Here is a 24,955-nt window from a genome sequence, read left to right as displayed (position 1 = left end):
TCATTATGCTCTTGCATCTGTTCGTTATATGTGAAGCGACGGGTAGTGTGTGGTTAGCCTAGCAGTAGGATGGCGAGCGGCACAGAGCTCAGTAATGAACATGTTTCTTCAATGGACTGAAAAATGTGAATGTCGGCACAGAGTAGGTTTTGATCGGGGTGTTGTATCAGACCCCCGAGCCAACACGGGTGCACTACTTACTCTTGTCACTGCTGCGAAGCCGCCAGAGACTGAGCACACGTAAGAGAGTGGTATGAATCATCTCTTTACCCGAAGGTTCATCATAATCACTTTCCAAAATAGTTTCTTTAATCATCAACGTGTTTAAAGGGGAAAAAACGTTTTTTTTTTTTCCTCCCCCAAACATTGCTCACTGCCTTTTTAATGAAAAGACAAGCGATCTGGTGTCCCATGAAGGGCATTTTCTCTCTCTCTCTCTGGTATCTGGCAAATTCCTGCCCTCTCTTTGAACACATGTGACAAGCAGCTCTTTGACTCTCAGGCCAAATAACACTGATCAAACAGCCATGTTTGGTGTCAGACAACTAGGTTACTCATATGGGGGGCGCTGACCTGCTCCAAGTATGTTTAGCCAGGAAACCAACACATGTACTGTACATACCCCCCCACCACCTTTTTTTTTTTTTTTTTTTTTTGCTCTCATGCTTGTATGTGCGTGTGTTCATGCAGATGAACTAACGGCGAGTCGTGGTCGCCTCTAGGAAGGTATCAAAGCGTCACTGAGCTTCCAGGCCATCATTGCATTCAAACAAAAGATCTCCACTAAAGACTGTCATTAGATGCTGCTTCAGCCTCTTATTTGTCCCCCCCCCCCCCCCCCCCCCCCCCCCCACTCACACACACACACACACACACGCACACACCAACTCATACCCAAAACATGTAAGATCTGTCGAGCACACAACAAACAGACGCTATTTAAACTTGACGAGGGCCTAAAAATACATTTACGCCCCCGGGGCGGGGATTTTGTGACTCTGCTGCTTTGAGCAAATGATCCTGCTCAATGCGTCCCATCAATATAAGTAACATTTGTAACATGAGGACGCAGCTTAGCTATGCGCCGCCAGTCGCCGTGAATGTAAACTATTCATGTCTCCACGCATTATCTGCTGCTTTCCGTGGCTTTGTGGGGTTTCCGTGCCGCTCTCAGGGTGCCGCGGGTGGTCAGAGTTCAGCCAGAGGCTCCCAGGGTCCTTTGAAAGACACTGGACTGTTCACGATGAGTGGCATGAGTGCGCGGCGCTTTGAATTTCAAGGAGCCATTAGAGATGATCATTTAACCCCACGAGGTGGACAGGAAATGATTACAACCTCCACCACGGGGCTTCAGGTAAAGCGTTTCCCTCCTCTCCCGGGGAAATAAACATTTACATTCTTGTGCTCAAGCGTGTTAATAGAGATTAAGCTGATTTCAAGCCTGCGTGTCAGGCGGCCATTCAGGTAGCTCATACCATACATACCTATGCAATTTTTTGGGGCTCTTGAAGGACATCTCCCTCAGCCCTTTGAGCCCGGCTGAGGACAGAAGACAATTTTGGAGGAACATTGTTATTGCGGTGGCCCTGTACAGCTTCAAAAGTGACAAGACTTGGTGCCCGACCACGGTGGGCCCGGCTTCAAAGAGCTTAATGTCTTTTAGTTTAATGAAGCTACGGGATCAAACGGAGAAGGAGTCTCCAGGCATCAGTTAGAAAACAAAATTCCTCCTTCGTTGGAGTGGAATATGTTGCAGTTCTTTGTGAGTCACGAAAAGTTAATTTCAAAATGATGTCGAAAGATCGGATTAACACCCCCGGAGTACACTCGTCCACTGAACACAAATTGAATACGACCTTGACAATAAGAAGTTATGGAGTTAATGTCCCAGTATACAAGAGGGCTTTATTAGATTTCACGAGTAAACCTTTTAAAACACAGCAAACGGCTGTTTTTATTGGCGCCGGAAAAGGAACGACATGGGTCTCATCAAGGTAAATCAGAAACAACAGCGGATTTCAATCACGTGCCAGCAAAGGCCCGAGAGTATGAATATTTCATTCCATCCAGTTGATCTCAGTTCGTAAGCAGTCGCAGCTTGATTCAGATAAAACTCCTCTTGACCTTAAATGGCACATGGTTGGCAGCGTCGGGCGCCCAACTTGAAAGACTAATGCATTTCATACTTGTGACTAAACCTAAAGCTGTGAAAAGTAGTCCCAATCTTGGACTGGTGCGCAGCCAACAACACATGGTCCGGGTTTCAGCCCAAGCCCCCCGAATCTGCGGCGCACATGATGTACGGAGTGTGGCGTGAGGAGAAGTGGAGCCTTGTTGTATTGTTTCAATTCTGAGCGTAATTAACAAAGCAGCAGCTGTTGAACGCTCACCTTATACCACATGTGCTCCAACAGTCCTTAAATTAAAAATCGTTTGTAGTGTCGAACCCTTGTGACGTACTTATAACGGTTACCACGATGCCCCTGCTTTTGGCAGCAACGCTCGTTTGCGGCTGATTACTCATGTCAAATAAACAGTGCAGCGACAAGTACTGAAGTTGTCCCTTTTTACATAGAAGGAAAGTGTATGAAAGCTGCTGTCTCCCTCTGTCCTGCAACACAAACTACATAAACACCTTAAATAAAAGAAGCAATTAAAAAAGCGAGTTCTTATTGTTCAAAGTAACGATTAATATGTCCCACAGCTTGAGTTGAATGCTTTCTCAGTGACTATTGGGTATATAAATACATTTGCGTTGCTTCTGTTTATCTTGATTTTCGAAAACAGATCTATTTATTTGCCCAAGAACATAAAAAAGAGCATATTTGAAGTTGTGTCTAATTTGTTGAACTATTTTCTGACTTCATTATTGCCCTTTTAAGCATCATTGTGTAAGAGCGAAGATTTCAGGCATAATAAAGCATGTTGAGTAACCTCTGAGAACTGAATGTGTCTCTGTTTATGGAGACATTATTTTATTATATAACTGAATCTTTTAACGATACAGAGATTACATACTTTAATTTTCAGCAAATAGCAAGGCTGGGCAGAATGTCGAGGAGGAGTCGAAAAATACTTTTTAAGGGGATTACAAGTAGCTGTGCTCGGCAAACACTAATTAGGGCCTGAGATTGATTTTTTGAAAAACAATGAGACATCAACACAAGTGTGAGGCCGAATATCAGCCTGATATCAGCCATTCATCCACATGAAGTCAAGGCAAACACACGTAGAAAAAAAAAAGAAAAAAGAAAGTAGAAGGAAAAGTCAGCAGCAGCACCACCATGAGCGCGTGCTGGCGCGAGGAGCGTGTTTCTTTAAGAATGTAAGGTGGGTGAGACCCTTTTCTCCTGGCGCGCGCCCGGTATGCGAACATAAATTTAGCAGCAACGTGTTTGCAGGGGGAAACAAAATATCTGGACGCGTCCGTGAGGTGTCATGTCGTCTCCGCTTTTTCTGGGCTGACTTTTAAAAAAAAAAAGACATTTTATTTTTACCTTTCTTTTTTTTCTTTCTTTTCCTCCTCCTCTCTCTCTCTCTCTCTCTCTCTCTCTCTCTCTCTCTCTCTCTCTCTCTCTCTCTCTCTCTATTTTGGAAAGTGGAGCGCGCAGAAGGAGCGCGGGTCTCGTTCTGCGCCTCGGACGGACTGACCGGTACAGACAGAGACAGACAGACAATCCCAGCTGTTTCCCAACCAGCCCGGAGGAACTCACGTTGAGCCTGTGTGTGTGTGTGTGTTTTTTTTTTTTAATGCGGCGCGAGATGACTGGAGGCTGCTGGACGGGAGGACTGCTGCTCCTGGCTGCGTGTGTGAAGGTAAGTCACTTTCTAAAACTACATGCAACTTTAAAGAAACACGTGAGAGTTTCATCTGTCATTGTTAAACTTGTTATTAAGTTGTAGAATAACACCTGTCACTTTTCACTTTGATTTCTTCAAACATCCAGTAAAATACGTGGAGAGAGAAATAAACACAAAAGGACAATAGATGTTCATTCATTTTCTTTTTATCTGTCTTAAATCATCTTCTTGTGATGGAAAAGGCTGAGTTCAGTTTGCCTTGATTAACTTATAAAAAGTTGACTTAACTCTAACAGAAATTTGTGTGACGGCTGATAAATGTTCTCTTTACTTTCATGACATGGATCATCTCAAGGTGAGTCACTGGGGAACTCCACTCCCAGACATTTTATAGAGACAGCATGATCCATCCTCCAGAAGGTCAGGTCTTATCAGCCCCGCACTGAAACACACCTCTAAAAACCACATCACTCAGTTTGCACTGATCACTGCTGAAAACACTTTTTACACCTTTATCTCTCAAGGACCCTTCATGCGGAGGCCACCAGTCGTGTGTGTGCGTGTGTGTGTGGGGGGCAAAGCTGTGGAAAAGCCCATTCATGCTGAGCAACATGCCAGCAGGGGCTCAGCGGGAGTTTCAAGTGGAACACAAAGCAGTTGTTTGGTGTGCAGACACGATTTTAGGGCTGGAAGCAGAAGGCAGCAAGTGCCATTGTCAGCGCGAGTAAATGACCTCAACAGGTGCTGATAGCACTTCAAGGTGATTTGGGCTTCAGACACTGTGGCTGCGACGCAGTCCATTTGAGCATGTCAACACTGTGATTAGTGAATAGCAGGGGCCCGAGCAGAGCCGGGGCTTTGCAATGCTTTTCAGGACACAGCCCAGTGTCGGACACACGATGTTACCTTTAATACTTAATAAATAGAAGTGAAATTGGCACGCCGGTGCCTCAATTTGAGACAATACAGCGTTCATCTACAAATCAGCGCTTGAGTCTGTATAAATTTATCCTTTCAACCTCTTAACATTTTGAGAAGAAGTCATAAGAAATTGATGAAATGTGTAAAACAATCGCATATTTCCCTAAAGCCTTCATTTTACGACTTTAAGTCGTAAGTGTAACAACAGTCTGTATCTAATGCGCTACTGGATTTCAAATTAAAAGCTTGTAAAAAGCACAAGAAGAGTTGTGGAATAACACTAGACTATTAAAGAGTATAAAATGCATCACATACGATCCTCGGTTTGTGTAGAAGCTGCATCGGTCGGCATTAATGGGATAAAGACGCCGCCTCATCTGCATTAAGATCAGAAGATGAAATGATTCACATGGATCCTTCGTAGTTACCGTTTTGAAAGGTGTCAGTGTTGCTGCCTGACCGCTGCGTGTTGGTGGACAGAAAAAAAGGACTCGGTCGGCAGACGACAAGCTGTCCCATCTGTGCAGGTCCTAAGTGTGCAACACGAGTCAGCAGTGGACATTTATCTGTTCGCACACATAACACAGACTGACACATGCACCGCAGTGACCCTGCGCTCGGCTTCGAGGAGGCCGGGGATCAACAAGTGCTGCCTCAGAGGGTCCCCGCTCTGCAGTGGCCTTTTCTTTTCATCCCCGCTCCTGGGTCAGAGTCTCTGCATTACTATTTGGCAGTAGAATGGGACTTCTATATTTGTGTGTACGGCTGCTGGAAGTTGCGCTGGTGTGATTTGTGTGTGTGAGGGCCAAATGGCCTGTGGCTCCAACCCCTAAATGGAATAGACCTTCTTTTGTGGGTGACATAATGACATACCTCCAGTGATTCTTGGAGGGTCCTGTTGCTCTCACTCGACTCCCCTGATTTGACTGTTTTCGCATTTCTTTTCCTTTTTTTTTTTTTTTTTTTGCTGAATGGAGGTTTGAAGTGTGCGCAGGAGGCTTTGCCTGTCAGACAATCAGCACAACTCTCTCAGCACCAGTGGTTGTAAATATTAACGTGACACCTGCCAGGGCTATGAAACAAATTAAATCAAATATTGCATTTTTATTTGCCTTGTAACAATATTTCTTGGGACATATCTCAAAAATCCAACATTCAATCCACTCAAAAATAAATTCTGATTTCTTTATGACTCCCTCAAGTACTTCATGTAATAGAAGTAGTTTTGAAATCCTTTCACAAAAGACCAATAACAGGAGAACGTTTCGTCTTGAACACAATGGGTGTCCAGAGGAGGAAGAAGAAATCAGATCAAATGTAGATGATCGGCTATTGCTGTTTTTCCCCCCCGAAGGTCTACATTCCGACTTACACAGACTTAAAGAGAATAAATAAGATGAGCCCACTTATTGTAATTACAAATAAAATGCAGGCAAACAGGCAGCCACGGTGATATCTCTACTGAACATGACTCTCCGTTTGGGAATTGCCGGAGAATTATGTTGGCGTATGGCTTTCATCATTTGATGGATAGGAATCAGTCTTGGTCAGTGCGCCCTGATGCTGCACTCACTTTACCGCATGCCTTTCCTCTAATTACTCAGCTGGAATTCAAAAGAGGAAATTAGTCACAAAAGCAACAGATTTTGATGTTTATTCAGGAAATGGTCTCGTGGCCAGCGGAGTGTATAGAGTCCTCAGGATTGGGGTCTAATGGCAGGATTAAGTGGGGTCACGGCGTACGAACGGTCCCGAGCGAGCGCCCGTCAACAACAACATCTCTTGTTCGCCGAGTCGCGCTCCCCGGCCTGATGGCTGGATCATAAAGACCACGAACCATCCAATTAGCTTTCATGAGGGCCTTTGTTGTGGACGCGAGTGGAATGGGAAGTGAATTAATTTTGAGGGGGATTGGTCCCTCCAGAGGAGTAAAAGAAAGGGCTTCAGAAAACATCTGGCCAGTGATGGATGGATGGAGCAAGTTTTTGGAGTGCGTTAACAAGAGCAAATGTTTTCAGTTACACTGCAAAAGCCCTCATACTCATCTCATTGTTCCCATCTGGCTCTAATCTGCGGAGTGAGAGTGGAGGCTTGTTGCATGTGGAAGTGCGTGTGTGCGCCTGCACTGATATTTGTAATCCGAGGATGAAATTCACCGATACTAACATTTGCAAAGGCAGACGCCAAGGTGCCCACAAGCCGTGCCCGGGCACGGGTGCAGTGTTTCCTCCTGTGTGTGTGCAGCCCAGGTGTGCGGGCAGACTTCAAATCCAGACAACAAGGGGACGCGTCCCTGTAAAGTCCTCCCAAACAGGAAGCCGCGGAACAGCCGTCTCATCGGGCCAATGAAGGAGAAGGCCTGCAGAAGAGAACAAGAGCTGTCAGCTTGGATCGCAAGTAAAATCCTAAAGTATGTTCAGTAAAACCCCCCAAAAAAAACCTTCGCTTTGGTAAAGCATTTATCTCCAATTTGTACTTCACCTCCTTGTGGATCCCGACAGCGCCAGTTCTTTCAGTTCCATTGAGGCATTGTTGGAAAAAAAAAAAGAAGAAGTTGCAATCAGACTATTTCAACAATGTGGCATGACTTAGCAGAAAACTAAAATTAGATGTAACAGTTGAGAGGAGTTCGATTGTTTTAGGTTTCTAAAACGTGGTTTCCTCTCTTGTCTTGCCAAAACCTTAGAATGACTGACACCGCTTCTGATTGAAGAGGCAGAGCAACAAATCCTGACGGAGTGCCTTTGTCTTCATCCTAACAACCTCCTTTAAAATGTTTGACATATTGGGGAAATCTCTCCTTCCTGCCTGTATATGTGTATATATATATATATATATATATATATATATGAGAGGATCAATAACAATAGGATGTCTTTATTCTAAACGTGCAGCTTTAGCCGGTGGGAGGTTTTGATGAGTGCAGCACAGAAACGGGAAACGAGGGGAGTAGTCGGCTTCTCTCTGTGTAAAAATCATTGTATATCAGTCTACTCTGACACGCCGACGTGTTCATGTGCGAAAACCACAAGTTATAATGGATTTTAGGCGAAGCGAAGCATTATCTGCCTCTTTCTCCATATTGGGAGTACAGACTTGTGACGAGGCTCTGTGTCCCCCATGAACTCCAGGCAAGAAAGCGAACGAGCACGATTCCCGAAATGTCAAACTGATGCTTTGAAATCGAGAGCTGATGAACAAACCAGGCGACGCCAAAAAACTGAAAAGATGTGGATCAGAGAATACAGTCGTTTGCCTTCCAAACAAATCCCGTGGAACCCGATCACGTTGTTTACCTTTCGATCACTTGACACCGACTTCTAATAACGCGCTGCAACCGAGTGCCCGAAGTGGCTGGTGCCAGTAAATAGCATAACTCACTGGAATCATGTTGCGCCGCTGTGCCAGAGCGTACACACGAGGACATGTTGTTCAGAGTACAATATCAGAGAGCACTAATGAGTTTTTGTGGTTTTATTTGGTTCCAGGAAAATATGAATTACTATGCAACGTGCGCTGCAAAAGTTTGATTTGAAATCACACTGCTGTCATCGCAGTGATAAAGAGCTGCCAGTAGATGGCAACGTTACAGCAGAGGGGCCCTTTGTGTCAGCTTGGATGGCCTCTCGAGCTCCCACACAAATCCCGGATAGTTGGATCTATTGTGATTTTGCAGGTGGCTGCCCTCCGTCCCGACACTGCTTCCTCTCGAGTCTCATGTGATTGTATTTGTTCCTTGATCACGCGTCTTATTTGTCATGTCCGGGACTTAAAAGCGGAGCCTTTGGCACCGACTTCCTCTGGTGAAACGTCTCGGGCTCCATCTGCAGGGTCGCCGCCACCAGCGTGGACTGAACCTTGTTGTTCTGTCCTGTTGTGTGTTCCTCTACACCAGCTGACACTTCAGCTGCTGCAGCTCGGCATCATCTGGACTGCACATTTTTCACAGAACACACACACACATACACACACACATACACACAGCTGATCTCTGCTGTGGTTAAAACTCGTGCGCCCGGTTCCGCCTGTTCTGTTCCGTCCTGCCCCGGCCTTGACCTCAGAGCCGTCCTGAGGGTGGGATTGCAGCAGGAGTGCCGGGGAGTGGTGCTAACAAGAGGGGAGAAGAAGCACTCTGGCCCCTCTTGTGATGGCTAATTAGAGGGGAGGTGCAGGTAGGAGGTGTGAGTCTTTATCTGTCTGTTTGAAACGGAGCGAGAAGCCAGACTGGACGCTCGACAGAGGAGCTGAAACACAGACGGGGAGGAAGAGAGGAGGAGGAGGAAGGTGAAAAGTTGAACAATGGTCAAGAAAATGGCAACGCAACAAAAGACTTTTGTTAGAATGATTCGGTGATAAATATTGAACATCTGAAGATAAAATCTAGTGGAATTTAAAAAAACAGACTTGAATGCCACGTTAGAGGACACAAAGGAGGGGGAATATTAATGAAGTGACACTGATGTGATAGCAAGAGGAGAAAGGGACACACCGGTCTGGGGATGTACGGAGAAACGAGTGGGGAAAGAGAGCGATCCTGACGGAGTGAGAGGGGGAGAGCGGCATGAAGCATGCACGGGGAGCAAAAGGCCAGCGGGAGTAACGCAGAACAAAGGCATCGGCATGACGAGGGAATTTAAAACATAAATATTCAAGTGCAGCTTCTTGGCCTAAATGGAGAGGCAGTAATTCCAGATCCACCGACTGGCTGACAGGCACAAACGAGAAGAAGAGAAAAAAAAATAAAAAATCCAAGACTAGTTATCTTTTCCTGCTGACCTCACTCCCTCCGCTGGGAGGGGGAAGGAGCGCTCGCATGAGAGTGTGAGAAAAGTTGAGAGTAAGTGGGGGGGGGAAAGAATGGATGGACGGGCTGAATCCAGTGGAAGCATGATTGACTGAGGGTCTCCCCCGGCTGCTGCGGTGAGTGTTTGCGGGGGCTAATGATGCTTCCTGGGGTTCTCACATCTGTTTCCCCCCCGTGGCCACATGTGCTTTGAGTAAACGCCGTGCAAGCCACAAACTAAACACCAGAGAGCCCATTACAAATGATGTGCCATTAGGATTACCCTGCGTACGTCCAGCGAGGCAGATTAATGGCCGGGTGATCATGCAAAGTAGGTGTGCAAACCTTTATGTAAATGCGGGGGCTTTTGTGTCTCACGTAACTCGTTCCCCTTTTCCAAATGATAAATAAACCCGAGAAAAACGATCCGGCTTTACCAGTAAATTGACGGTATTTTCAGTCTGGCACATTTCCACTTGTCTGTGTGTTTGCAGCGCTTTCTGAAGTCGCATTTGTATTCCCCCCCCCCCCCCCCCCCCCCCGCCCCCCACTGGATACTGTAGAAGTCTGTCTTTCACTTATCAAATTGCGGACTGAAGAAAGACACAGAAGAGATCTGCAATGCATTATGCATGTGCACACGAAAGCCAAAAGCTGGATTTTTGGCGACGATGAGCTCATTACTATGTTGGATGAAACGGTTTGTGGCCTGAAATCCTTAAAACGGTACATTTTGGTAAATCCACGTATCAGTCCTCGCCAGAAGTGAGACAGAAAGATTAATGCTCCAATCTCAGTGTGCTGGATCTGAAACGCCAGCTGATTAGCTTCACTTAAGGCAAATAATCCACAAGATTCAATACTTTTAACTGCAACAGTCCCCTCATTCAAAACAAGCTATTACTATATATTATTACTGCTGTTCCATAAAACTGACTCAAAATGTCTTTTATTGTAGTCACCGGCTCTATAAACTTCATATCTATAGTGTTCCTTTCAGACAATCGTGACATTATGTTGTTACATACATTGAATGTCAAAGAGGAAAGAATGTAATACTGTGAGGATAGGAATGTACCCGCCCTCTATAAAAACATGGTGACGCAGCTTTTTTTTTTTTTATAAAGTAAAACAAAATCTAATTTATAGACAACTGTTGAACTGGTCGACGTCGAGCAAATTTTTCAAGAGATTGAAAACACATTTGTCAAGTGTTCTTCACAATGAGCGAGTTTATGGGCGATCTATAATCTAATCTGTAAGCAAACCAGAATGGATTGTACATTTTTCTTTGTTGGCAAAGATATATATATATATATATATATATATATATATATATATTTTAAAAAAAAAGGTACAGAATCCATTCGTCTATCCTCTATAATCCAACTTCCAGTTGCAGAGAGCGAGACTTGATCCCAGATGACGATGGGCGAAGGCAGGATTACACCGCCGACAGAGCAAACACAGAGAGACACACACTCACATTAACACCTATGCTCCAAGTTTACAGTCGCCAATCAACCTCAAATGCTTTTGCGCTGTGTGAGAAAACGGAGTACCTGACGATGCGTGCACAGGGAGAGCATGAGAAGGCGATCGTATGCTAATCTGTACACATCCGTGTGGCCCGAAATGTAATTTAGTATAAATGAGCTTATTCAATCTCAACTTATTCTTCTTATTATTGTTATTATCCTCCAGAAAAGTGTAGGAGAGTTTTTCTGTGACCTCTTGTCAATGGGATGCCATCATCAGCGTCAAAGGTCACGTGGAGTTCCCGGTTCCCAGGCTACTGCAGGGATTACCTGAAATGTACTTTCACGCATATATAACAACACACACACGCTGGTGTGACCCCGGCACAGATGTAGTGGCCGATGCACAGACACTCCGTGTCTCCTCGTTGAGGAAACCCCTGCATGGGAACTTCGCTGAGCAGTATTATTTTTAGGTTTTTGTGAGTGTTTCGACGGATTGGGGGGGCATGCTGAAGCTGGATTACTGGATTTCAGTGTCTCGTCTCAACACGCAGGTTTGACCTCATGGTGAACTTGACTTTCAACCTGAAATGACCTTTACTCAAACGTTTTAATGTTTGAGCCTGTGCAGTCCTGTTGTTTGCACGTTTTGCAGTGATGGATGTCCGACGTCTGAGGATAATTACCTTTGTGACAAATAAAAATGCTCCGGCGGTCGTCAGCCTCTGTCTCGTCCTGGTGTTGCATTTGAAGTGCCACTGTGGAATTTTCTCCTCGCCTGCCTCTGTGCGGTGACGTCTTTCTCAGGACTTCTCGTTGGGATCTCAGTGGAGGTACTCAGACTCAAAACAACGCAGGAAACTGCAGCGTCACACGCACACAGCTCTGTTGACTCTGTCGTCCTCCTCCTCTCAGCAACCCCCCCCCCCCCCCCCCTCCTTTCCTCCCACCGCCCTGATGACAGATATGCTGCTTGAAAAGTATTTGGCAAATGTGACCTGAAAAAGAAAGTGCACATCTGACATTGAGCATGTCACTCAGTCTTCATTTCCCGGCTCCTCCTTCACCTCACTGGGCCATAACGCGCCCTTAAAATGAGGCCTTTTGTGTTATCGCCGCAGTTTCTTCTCTCATCTCGGCAATGATTTACTCCATAGCTGGAATAGTTGGGATTGCGGTGACCAGGTGGCCTGTGAAGTCACCTCAGTGATGTGGCCCGACACTGGAGCCTGCTGGAAACAGAAGAATGAGGAGGATAATAACATTATAACTTGATAACAGCAACAGCGGGCGACACAGTAGCAGAGTGCTGCTTTGAGTCATTGAAATGATGCTGTGAGAACAGAAAGAAGCTCCCATGTGTCACACTTTGTGAACAAAAACTCCACGATCAACTGGAATGCTGCAACTCATTTCTTTCTCTGAGGAAGTGATGTCATTTGAAAGTAGAAATCTGAGCTTGGAGTCAACTGAAAATCCACATACTGTGTGAAACTTCCCTAATTTCAGCTCTGGAGTACCGTTGGGAATGGAGGTAATAAAAGAAATAACTGCCCTCTCTTCACAACGCCAAAGTGCAGTGGGATTTTCTTTCATGTTGGTTGTTTTTTGAATATAAGATCAGTTCACGCATTCCTCAGAAACTTAGTAAAGGGTTTCGTCGACAAAAGAAGAGCCAATTAATTTCCATTGAAATGATGTTTGTCATTTTTAATCCATCTAACAATTTGATACTGAAAATCCCTGAATGTGTCTTTTACCAGTCTTTTATGGAAAAGATCTGTACCTTTTGATTCAGTGTTTTTTTTGCCTGGATTTCCTGGAAGCAGGTGGTCCAAAACATTCCCACTGGTACAACATCTTTCTTCTTAAATAATTGTAATTGGTCATTAGGCCACAGTTTTGTCGGAGCCACACAGACAAACTACGTTTGGGATAAGTTGCATATTTTTTTTTTAAGGGCGTGTTTAATTGGCTAAACATCCTCGGGGAGATTATAAGCTGTTTGTTATTTAGCGCCACTTAGCAGAGATCGTGTGTCGGCCCTCAGCAGAGTAATTTCCCTTTTTTCATGTTTGCTTTTACACCTGATCTGTCATTCCTCACTTAGTTTCTCCCCTCACTTGACTTAGTGCCTCAGTCAAGAGACTTATCATTCAAACAAACCCCATAAATTACATTATTTTTGGGTAAAATGAAAAGCTTCATTCAAGTGGAAGATCACAGACATCGTTATTTCCGAGGTAGGTAGTATAAGAAATACCTCCAATTCTTTTGAATTAAGCCGCTGACATTTTAGATCCCTGCACAGACACTTCTGTCTGCTCATCTGTCACGCTCAATATTTCACACGGCCTCTACTCCAGGTGCACGCCGCAGCAACTTAACATCACACCTCCACGCAGGTTTTTAAAAAACGGCTCAGGAAATCCCGTCATTAAGACGAGAACAATCTTGACATGAGGCCCTGAGGTGAGCCGAGGTTTCAGTGCTCACTGAGGAATGAGGGAGAGGCTCGCGCCCGGATTCTGGATTGACACGGAGAAGGCAGAGAACAGCAGGGCCCGCTTGTGTGTTTCGTCTCGGCGCATCATCAGCCGAGGCCGAGGCGATGAGGGACGCGCGTGCGTCGGTGCGAGACGAGCGCGATTGGCTGACTGTGATTGGCAGGAGGGCGCAGCAGGAATGCGGCCGGCTGCTGCTCCCCGGAGGACAGGTATGAACTGCTCCGTCATCGCATGAGAAAGTAATCATTTCGGGCAAATCATTACATGATCAGAGGGAAACGAGTCGCTGCCAAGTATCCATCGCTGGCTCGGGTTTTAGGAAGGTGGATGTTGTAATAAGTGAACGATGGAGAGCTTCCAGCTCGTAAACAGTGGGATGAAGGCACGTCGGAGACAGGAAGAGGAGTTTCAGATCGGATTAGTCTGAGCGCAGGACGATACAACAATGCGAGTGTTAACATAAATAATAAACAACCAAGTGACTCATTCTGTCAGCATACGATGAGAGAAATACTTTTCTTCACGGTCTGGATGAAGATCACTCAGCAGTCCTTTTAAAAATAAGTTGGATCTCAACGCTTTACGTCTTCTGCACCACATGATCCAACGCAGGCCAGAAGAAAACCATGATGGGAAGAAATTGACTAACTAAGGCTGGAAACTAATAATTATTGTACTGAAGAGAACTTTTAAAACTTGTGTCAATGCAGTGAAGACAAATTACAGTTATGAAATTAAGTGAAGAGCTGTAGTGTAAGAGGACCTATGTTCCTCCCATTATGCTTAATTATTTCTACTTAAGGATTAACATCTCATGCGTTGAAGGTAAAACTAAGTACTTTTGGTTAAATTATGGATTCACCGTCATTTCAAAATAAGATCTTCTCAAAGTCTTCCTCATAGGCATTAATGACATTTTTTTATTGGTGTAAGATGCTTTTATTCACACCTTATTAACATATCTCATGGTCTTGCTTTTAACTATCCGCATAGACGATTGACTTGTGCTTGATATGTTTAATCTGTATTTATAGCTCATGTTCGTTCACACCTCTCCTATTGTTTATGAATTCCAACAGTCGAACCTCAACCGAAAAATGCTCCTAAGATTGAGATTATAGATCAGAGTTTATAGTGCGACAATGATACAAGACAGTTAAAAAAAAAATCTGTCGTTTGGTTACTGTTTCCACCAATACAACCAAAATCCTCAAAACTGGTCTGGTCTGAAACTCCTATCGGGAACAATAAAGGTTCTTAGTGCTAAATATTTTGGTTCAAATCTATACGTTTCACCCAAGCAATCGCACAGGCTTAACACCCCGTGAACAAATAGACCTTGATTTAGAGTGTACATAATAAAACCCTGGTTATGTAATTGGAATAAATCTGTAAAAGCAGGAAAGCTATTTTTCCCATAGCATTACTAAAATCTCCTGAAAAGCCAACGGCAATGGTCGGACAATCAATCAGCTCAGCATTTTGTCTTACCACATTATAGTTACACCTAAATGTAACTGGCTGTGAGCCTTTATGCCTAACTTGTTTGGAATTTATTGCATTTGCCCAAAGCTCGCAAAAGTGCCTCTCGCCTCATACCCGATGCTGTTCGCTCGCCCGGCGTTAATACGACAGTGTGTGGCTGTAATTGCGCTGCCTTAATCTATGCTGACAACAAATATTTTTGCAGGGGGAATATTTTCCTTCGAGCCAAACTGAACTCGCAGACGTCTAATTGATGCAACAGATGTGGAATTGGCCAGGGCTCAGCCTCACAGACAGCTGCCCAAGTGTTGCAGCAAAATTTCAGCTGCGCTCGCAACAGTAAAAGCGCAAAATCCGTTTATGAATCCGACCTTGCATCGCGCATGTCTGAGGATATTGTTTTCCTGCAGCGCCAGCTGTAAAGTAACTGGGGTGAGCGTGGCGTGCTGGTGCTCGGCCCCTGAGCTGCAGCGAAGGATGCAGGTTTGTGTTGAATAAAAGTTTGCCAGAACTGTCTCGCTTGTCACTTTTAACTTTTATCTGTGCAACCACGCGTGTCTGCAAATGCAACCTCAGGTGATTCATGCCCCAACACGCCATTATCTTTTCGGTCGCTCTGAAAGTGAATACACAAGTGTGAGCTTACGCGTCTCGTCTCCCTTACTTAATCTCTTCATCTCCGCGACACGCTGCATTTATGTCTGCGTGTTTGGTTGTGCTTATTAATTAAGCCCTGCAAACAGCACGAAGACTTTTACATTCTAAATCTTGCTTTCATCCTCTTTTTACCCCCCCCCCACGCTGTTGGATATCTCGGTTTGGCTTTGTGTGCCCGCTGGCTGACTCGCAGAGCTCCTGCTGAGCCCTGCTCCTGGTTCTAGGGGTTCATCCACAGCCTCTCCCGTTTCCTGGCTCCAGCCGACTTCAGCTCTCAGGCTTCCTGCTCCTCCTCAGGTCAAACCTTTGAGCGCTGGTGTGTACGAGGGTAAGGATGGAGTCAGATAACTAATGTGTGTGTGCGCCAGTTAAGTCAGAGGTGTGTCCTGGAGGGAAGCCGCCCTATTCCTTTACAGTGCCAGGCAGAGAGGAGGTGTGGCTCAGGGCCACTGAGGGCAGCATGATTTATTCCATCAGAGTGGGCTGCCCAGATGTCTTTTTTTTTTTATTCATTTTATTACGAAGAGGGTGAGGAGCAGTCATGCTTGTTCAACATTTGGATTCCATTCGGCTGCGTGACTTTGTGTCGAAGAGGTTGTGCTTTCCAAACTTTACAACCAGATTTTACGATGGTATCGGATTGGCGTCGCGCCTCCTCCATGCGTCGAGCGACTCGCTGACGGTGTTTCCAACTGCTGAGACAATTTGGAAGAACATTTCTCTGTGTTTATGTGACAATCCAGGTCAAAGGATGGATTGTTTTTCTTTCCGCCGCACTAATCCAGGTTGCTGCAGAGGGCTTAGCCAGTTACTTCCCAGATTTAGCAGAGCAAACGAACCCTCTAATCACATACACACATGCACAGGACTGCAGAACTCCCCTGTAGGTAGAACCATGTGAGCGCTGGTGTGGAGCTCGTCTCAGGCTATATTGGTCACAGCGCCTGATCGACTTTTGCAATTTGGGGGCTTTTATTCTTCAGAGGACGCCAGCTGATGGCGTCCGTGTGAAGTTTGAAGTTTGTGTGGCAGCTCTCTGCATGACGCAAGTAATTGAGGGCAGATCCACCACTGCAGCTGTTGTTATTATGCTGCTGTTTGCATGATTCTCTACGCTCTCATTTTGTCCTCTGTTTCACTCAGCTGTTACTGAAGATGTCAACAGACGTCCTCTCCCGCACTGTTAACGTCTCACTCTGTCACTCAAGAGGCAAAATGTTTTAATGCTTTAGGTTCAGTAATGCAGCAAGGTCTGACACATTTCCTGGTATAATAACAGATTTCAGAAACCAAAACCAGAAAACATCACAGCTCATTCTACAGTTTCTACTTTTTTCCATCTGATGGGAAAACATTTTATTACCCCCCCAAAAATTAAGGAGGTCCTGATCCAAGAAGATGTGGCCGCTAAATATGACTCTTACATGAGCTTTCACTCAGTAGATGGTCTCTTTACATTTGTGTTGTTGAGAGAAATGCACAAGGAAACGTTAAGGTTTTATAGTTGCCAGAACAGCCGCTCACTTTCAAATATTAAGACATTCATCTTATATTCCTTAATAATGAGACACAGTTGCTGTTCTTATATGCAGGCTGGTGACCATGATTGTACTTATCTCTCACAAAACTATCCCTTTTATAGATATTTTTAAAATGCAAAAACTGAAAGGAGAGAAGCAATAAAGCACAATCATCGCCGTATAGCCTTTCCCCACGAGTCGCTCCTCCACAAGCCCGGCACACTGTCCTCCCCGTGACCCATAATTCCCTTCTTCCTGCCCACCTAACTCTTAAAGATTAACAGAGTGCTCACTACCTGTCCACCTGCTAGAGGCATCACATTTACGGGCACCAGAGTAATCTCGAGGGTCCAGTTGGTTTCTTAATCCTTGGAAACAGAAGTGCGGAGCCTGGCCAAGGTCGAGATGTTCAATTTCCAGACGAACCTGGGATTGGACGTGGCATTGTTCAGCCTGGGAGGCCGCCTGTATCGATATCGCCTCTTATAAATGTGCCAAATGCGACTTATTTAGAGATCTCATACTCTTTGCATGACATGATCTCACTTGATTTTGCAGGTTGTTTTTTTTTTCCCCTCTTTGTGGAGGTCAGGATCTTGTTTTAGGGTATATACACTGGTAGCAGCACGCGATTGCTATGAAACTGTGTTTGAGGCTTTTATTGGCGTCCTCTCTCCCCCATCACTCCAGATATACCGTCAGGATCGCTCTGTGGCACCTGGATATCTGACGCCAAATGTGAAACCCGCAGAAGGTGAAGCCATCTCTGTTACACGCACCAACAACAATGGGAGGGGGCTGCCTGGGCCACATTTGGGAGGTTTTGGTTTGCAGAGGCAATTTTGAAGCTATCAGATTGAAACTCAAGATGCCGGCACAAGTAAATTCTGTCAGGAATAATCTGGAAGGGGGCCGTACGTCTTTTGAAAGCTTTTCTCCGAATGTTTATAAAAAAAAAAAAAAAAAAAAAAAGATACTGTTTCATGACTAGACAATCGCTGTGGAGTTAAAAGATGCCACCGTGAGGTTGAGTTTCAAATTGTTTTGGGAAAAAAGACATAAAACTGTCCATGGAAAAAAAGCCACTCTGGTATTTAGGTTTCCTGAATATCTATGATCAGTTGCATTGTATTATATTCCCATAAGTGGATGATTTGTAAGGTTGGCATGTAATACTATTCCTATAATTTCAGAGGCCCTCTTATCTTTACCTGTTCCGCACAGTCCAAAACCGACCCTCTGATTTTTAGGTTTTTAGGGTCTGGTAGCCGCATTCCCCAACACTTATTGACGCCGTGCACTAGTAGATTGAGACGCTAAAGGATTTATGCATTATCCTCCTTAGGAGCATGATATATATCTCAGAAACTGTATTTTTTCTGCATGATTAAGAGACGCAGTGGTCATGTTATACCTTCTACTTCAGACGATAAACCATAATTCAGTGTCTTGACCACAGTGTTGTGCTAAAACGTCTTCAAACCACTGTGCTTATTCCTGAGTTTTTCTGCATCAGAGGTTTGCCCTTGTCTCTTAAAAGACAACTTTACATCTACAAACTGAAGGCATAGCATAGAAAAACTAAATTAGGCGGTGAACAATATTGACCTTTTAGCCTCATCCCAGCACACAACAATGTCCTTAAGTAATAATAATAGAAAAAATACATTTAATTTATTAAACAACTCAGACAATACAGTAAGTAGACAGAATAAATTAAACATAATTCTTACAGAGGCCAGAGCAGTTTAAAACTAATCCTAAAAATCTAAAGTCGTTGGTTTTTAGCTCTTTAGGTGGGCTAGTTTGAATTGTTTTGGAATCATGTGGTGGAATATTATATTTACTTTCTCCTTGGCAAATCTTCGCAAGTTTTTTTTTTTTTTTTTTTTTTTTTTCTGAGACACTGCCTCTCTGAAATTGTCTTTTTGACCCTGTTACCAATTAACCTGATTCACTTCAAAATGCTCTTCTGATCTTTTATTGCCACTATCTCAACCCAAATGATGGATGTTGTTCCAGCCTTTTGGAATTAAGCTTTTAGGTAATGATTGGCCCCGGAGATGAGGATTAGTAATAAAAGCATGATATGATAAAGGCCAGAAGTTTTTCTAATGTGTCCTCAGAGGACAGAGCCAGGTCAACGTGCCCCGGAGGTGCAGTGGGAGAATATAAAAATGCTCCATATCAGGAACACAGTTTTGCGAGGAGACTCCTCTGCCAGAACGTGAGTTTGGCCGGCATTTTTCTGTAAGGGGAAGGACAGGGAGAGGCGTCCACTGCTCTCCAGCGGGTTCGTTCTGTAGCTGTGCCCGGCGGTGCCAGACCCCCGCTCGGATGACCCTGGGCACAAGCTCCAGCTGTGCAAACACAGCTGCATTGCTGAGCACACACTCACGTTCAGGCTGAGCCAAATCCAATTATTTGCCTTAAATCTCTATTTTTTTATTTTTCTTTGTTCCATTTCAGTAGCACATACTCGGCTTCCTTCTGCCGTGGACACTATGTGCTTCAACAGAGGAAAGAGGATGACAAATTAACTACTATGCCTTCTTTTTCTCTGGACTTGTACATTTTCTGCTTTTTTTTCTCCCCACAAAATCCAACAGTGAGTGTCGGGGTGCAATTGGTTTAAAGGGGAACACGAGGCTCAACACGGCGGCCATGTAAGCCACCCAATCGTGTTTCAGTGGAGATGGAAACATGGCAAAAAAAAACCCCAACAAGATTGCATTTCTTTCATATTTAAAATCATGTCTTTCAGACTTAAATCAACTTAAATTGACCGTTTGGTCAGACGTCAGCAGTGTGTATATTATGCATGCTGATAAATGATTCATGCTCTTTTTTTTTCTGCACATTGGGGATATATTTGGGATGAATTACTGCTTATTTACTTACTGCTTACTGTTTTCCTGATTTGTTTGTCTGATTTCAGTTTTTTCCCCCAGTGTCTTGCGTTTCTTATTATTGCTGAAAAGCAGAGGTCAATATTTGCTCTTTATGAACAATGTGTGGAAGTGATGACGATTTCACTTCTCACTCAGGTTCACGGAGTATAAGCACGCAAGGTAAAGCAGCTTTGTTTCATTAGTCAAAATGTCAATGCTTGTTTATCCAAATTGCGAGCAAATTCAACAAATTAAGTTTGAAAGTACAACAGTAAAAGACCGGGCAGCTTATGTTAATAATTTACTTGAATAAAAATCAGTAGCAAAGTACAGATTTAGAAGTTGGAGTGGACTTTGTTTGGGAGCTTTGTTCCAAATATTTAGTGCTTGGAAACTAAATGAAACCTCTGGTTGTTTGTTCTGACTGTGGGAACAGAACGCTGATTTGATCCAGACTACCTGAGACGTCTGGATCACATCGCAGATGATCGGAGCTGTGTTTTAGCCGTGAGTGACCCTAACCTGAAGTGATCCGGACATCAGGTGGAATATTTCAAAAATCAACTTCCAGTGTGATAAACACAGAATTGTGCTGATGGATCAAAACTGCTGGAGTTGATTTTGAAAAGCTATGACTATAGTAATTCTAATAACTCGGCTCTAAAATCCAAGCATGGAATAACTATTAAGTCACGCTAAGACATCAGTAATCAATAATCGGCTCTCTTTTCAAATTGTATTAATTTGTCTGTCAAGGCTACTGTTGTGCAAGTTAGTATTTGAGTATACAGTAGTTGCTCCTTTTAAAAGGTACTTTACGAGCTACTTATTCTCATGCATTTCTTTTAATCTCAAAGTATTTTACAGCGGACTAATGCAGCTTAATATCCAACTATTGCATTTTATTCTAATCTGTTTACATAACCAGCATTTGATCATTTTTACTGTTTGTAGATAAGATGATGTGACGTGTGCTTTGGACCTCTCTGCCAGGTCACCCTTGTAAAGGAGATCTCCATCTGAATGGGTTTCTTCCTGGCTGAATCAAGGTTAAATAATAAAAAATCTAATAAAAATAGGAGGAAGCAGGACAGGGAGACGGCGTCTCTTCAGTTCTTTCCATCTATAACAAAAGCAAATTTGTGGAAACCCTACCTGTTGCTACACTGAATCACTTCACAACACATTCTTCCCAACAACTCCTCTGATGTGTCTGGCCTCGATTGCTTTTCCGTAATGACAAATTGACGGTGAGCAGAAGCTCTTCATCTTTCACCTTCGGCTAAAACACGAGTCGCAAAAAATGTCTTTGCCCTTAAAAGAAAGCCCCGAGAAGTTTGTCTCCACTTTGTAACGCTGACTGCCGACATGCTGACTGCCAAGTTATGCAGTGTGCTGACAAAAGGCCCTTCCTTTTACGAGAGCAAAAGCAGTCAAATAAGTTAAGTGTGAACTATCACGTTGCCGTCGGCTTGACAGTCGGAGTCCGTGCTGCAGACGTGAGCTGAAGCCGTCGCTGCCTTCTGGCTGCAACGCTTTATCTCTTCACTGCGGAGTCGAGACTATCAAATATCTGATTCCAGCTACTATTAAACACACAAATACTAACCATATTGCCATAACTACCCACACACGTAGAAGCCGGGCTGCAGTAATTCTACTTTCAAGGCCAAGTACTTAGAAATAGTCAAACAGAGAGAAAGTTGTGTACACAAGGGAGCAGCGCTTCCTTCAATAACGCTGAGTAATTTTCCACTCACGTTGGGAGGCTGTATCTATGAGAGCAACCGACTCTGGAGCAAGTAAGGTGTTATCTTAACTAAGTAATAGCTTGTTTGAAAGATTTTTTTGGGGGGTGAGTTTGGGTGCAGCAACGCCCCGACGATTGAATCTTTCATTTCCGGCGACCCATCCTGACCTTCCCTTACACATCAACCGCCCGTAGCGTGCAACAAGAGAAGCTACTTGTGGTTCTGGTTCGGAGCTAAATGATTTTCCTGAGATAACAGCATGGCTGTCAGCGCTGCCTGCAGGGAGCCCCCGTGCATAAACAAACATATGGTACGATGTCTTTTACTGTCGCCGGGCCGATATGGGAGTGACCGCGAGTTCCCACAGTTTGAACACACGGGCCAAACTGATGTGTATATGACACAAAAAAGAGAAAGTTGCAACACAAATGCCACATTAAAATGGACTCTCTGAAAAGCCGAATTACTATGAATAAAAGCAGCAGACGCGGCACGAGTTCAATCGACAGTTTCCCATATGAAACGTACATGAAGTTAAACAAACACAGGCCGCTATAGCGGACTCGCACACGAGGTTGGATAAACCTCCAGTGGCGTGTTTGAAATTTTAAGTGGCGCCTCTGATCTGTCACTTTAATACAAAGGGAATGTGGAGACTGAAATGTCCACCCCCTCCCTCCCCCCCTATTTTTTTTTCACATGTCAGGGACGTCATTCATCACACCGCTCCCTCTCATCGGCAATTACACAAGTATGATCGGGATGTTTGAATAATTTTTCTTGATGCGCTATCGCCGCTACAAGTCTCTGCAATCATCCTCCATTATCGATATCCACTGCTGAGCTTCAACAATCTGTTCTGCTACCCATCACTCTGAGATGCTTTTTTTTACAAACTGCCTTCTATCTTAAGGTATTTTTAAGTCATGTCGACTTTTCCTGAGAGATCCTTTCCTGCACTTTTGGTTCACAAAGCACCTTTTTGGACTTTGTCGTCCGTCATTAAACTGAGATTCCACAAGGTGTAATTACAGCGGGAGACTGACAACACAACGGATGATCAGCATTAAACTGTCACATCACGTTGACTGCATTGCCGTAGACAGGCAGGAGCACATTTTTTGTCTGTGATCTCCTCTGTGGCTCCCATATAGCCCCTCCCCGGGGTGATTGTCATATAAAGAGGACCCTGGACAAATCACCGGGTTTTTCCCGGCTCGTCTGTCAGACTGATTATGAAGTCGCGGTTTGTTTGGCTGCTTGAGGACGTGGCGTCAAGTGGCTATGTCTGGGTGGGTCTGCAATGCAGAGACATAAAGTCACTGTCAGTTTGAGTTTTTCTTCACTGTAGACCATAATTCAGATGTCAAAAATCTGGCACTTAATGCACAAAATTCTATCAATTTTGGTAAATGTTGCTTTAAATGAGTCACAAAAGGCAAAACTGCAACTGCTCCATTATAAAATCTTGCGACTGGGCAATATTTCAGTTTGATTTGTTTTCATCTTATCAACGGAATAGAGCAGAGGTCTGCAACTTTTGTGACCAAAAGAGACATTTTTGTGATTTTCCGCCAAATCAAAATTACCTGGCGACGCAAAACATGTTTAACTTTTAAAATGAAGCGAACCCAGCTTCTAAAGTTTCATGTTTACAGTAAAAACACAAATATAAACTATCTATCTTATGAAGTTACTGTGCCCCACACAGAATGCATAGAAGGTTCAATATCAACGAAGACTGGATCAAAATGAAATATTAATTTTGAATATTAATATGTACAAGACTTAATGGTGACTGATATAAACCCAGAAAGGATGAAATTGATTAAAACCAGCAAACACTATTTCCAGGGAGGAGTTATAGAGTCTTATGGCCACAGGAAGAAAGGACTTTTTAACCATTTTATCTTTTTTTTAATATCAGTTTTGCATGTTATTTTCCCCCCCTTTAGAAATTCTAGTATTTTAGCCTTTTTTATCCAGCAGCTAAAACTCATTTGGAAAGTGTCTGGTGTGAAAATACAATAAAAACAAGATAAAAAGTTTGTTTAGGGATCATTTATTGAAAGCCTCTGAGAGCCACTGCATAAGAGCCAAAGAGCCGCAGGTTGCAGACCATTGGAATAGAGACCTTCATCTGAATAAGAACACAATCTCCTTATGAGGTTTTACATTCATTCTTGTTAGTTAGACGGATATGGGTGTGTGTAAAGCCTTGTTACGTGGTTCAGCCAGATGCACAGAGGCATCTGTCATCAACCATGAATAGGATTACTCAGATTTACACTTATTTTGTCAGTCTCGTTACACCTGAGGCAAGCAGAAAAAAAAAAACCTGCCGGTCTGAATCCTCGTGTGCAAAAGGCAGAAATATGCTTTTACAGTCACTACACTTTTGTTACCTATAAATTCCGGGTTGAAGTGGACCCACCCATCCTATACAGTGGTCCTCTAATAAGTGCTACACGGCAACCCCAGGTCAAAAACCCAAGGAGTGTAGGGGAAGCATGCAACCGACTTTTCTTTCCTTTTTGCAGATGTAAAATGCAGTGCATATAAATTTTGCTGTTTCAATAAACGTTGTGGATGTGGCTGCATGTGTACTGTACCTATTTCCTATTACCTCTACGTGAAAATATATTGTCACTTCAAGGAAGCATTTTTACCACATCTACACTCAAAAGTCAATATATATAATTGGAAAAAAAAACCAATATTTATTATTTACAAAAGATGCCGGTCTCTTTGACTCTGGTTAATATTGTAGGTCAGATGCATTCAGTCTGAATTTGATTGGAGTCCAAGGGGCGGGAATGGGCCAAAACATTTTTCATAAATATATCAATGTGTTCTGTGCAGATCTATAAATCGAGTACCTTTTAAAATAAATTTGCAGTTTGGGAGATTGGACTAGTTTTCGACGTGGCAGTCCATCACCAGACACCTTGGCCAATATTTATCGGTACCTTTACTGAAAACCCGCCCTCGTGAAATAGATCAACATCCAAGATGAATCGTCAGAGATTCTTTAACGAGGGAAGCAGACATGTAATGCAGTAAAGTTAGTGACAGCTTTACAGGCATGAACGTTCTGGTCATGTATCATCCTGATCTACGGAGCAGGAATACTAAAATTTGATCACTAAATGGATTCT

General features: G+C 43.8%; 1 protein-coding gene across 2 annotated transcripts in view; it reads left to right on the top strand.

Moving 5' to 3' along the window:
* Positions 1-3,592: 3,592 nt before the first annotated feature.
* The window catches only part of LOC308123763 (ADAMTS-like protein 1), an 88,453-nt gene continuing 67,090 nt past the window's right edge, over positions 3,593-24,955 (top strand). For both annotated transcript variants that reach the window (XM_080486422.1, XM_080486423.1), the window contains exon 1: positions 3,593-3,816. In XM_080486422.1, the coding sequence (XP_080342548.1) occupies positions 3,751-3,816 (66 nt within the window). In that variant the 5' untranslated portion in view covers positions 3,593-3,750. The remainder of the gene's footprint in view (positions 3,817-24,955) is intronic.

The sequence above is a fragment of the Lipophrys pholis genome, assembly GCF_963383615.2.
Source record: "Lipophrys pholis genome assembly, chromosome: 18".
NCBI lineage: Eukaryota > Metazoa > Chordata > Actinopteri > Blenniiformes > Blenniidae > Lipophrys > Lipophrys pholis.
This window is presented reverse-complemented; position numbering and strand designations above follow the sequence as displayed.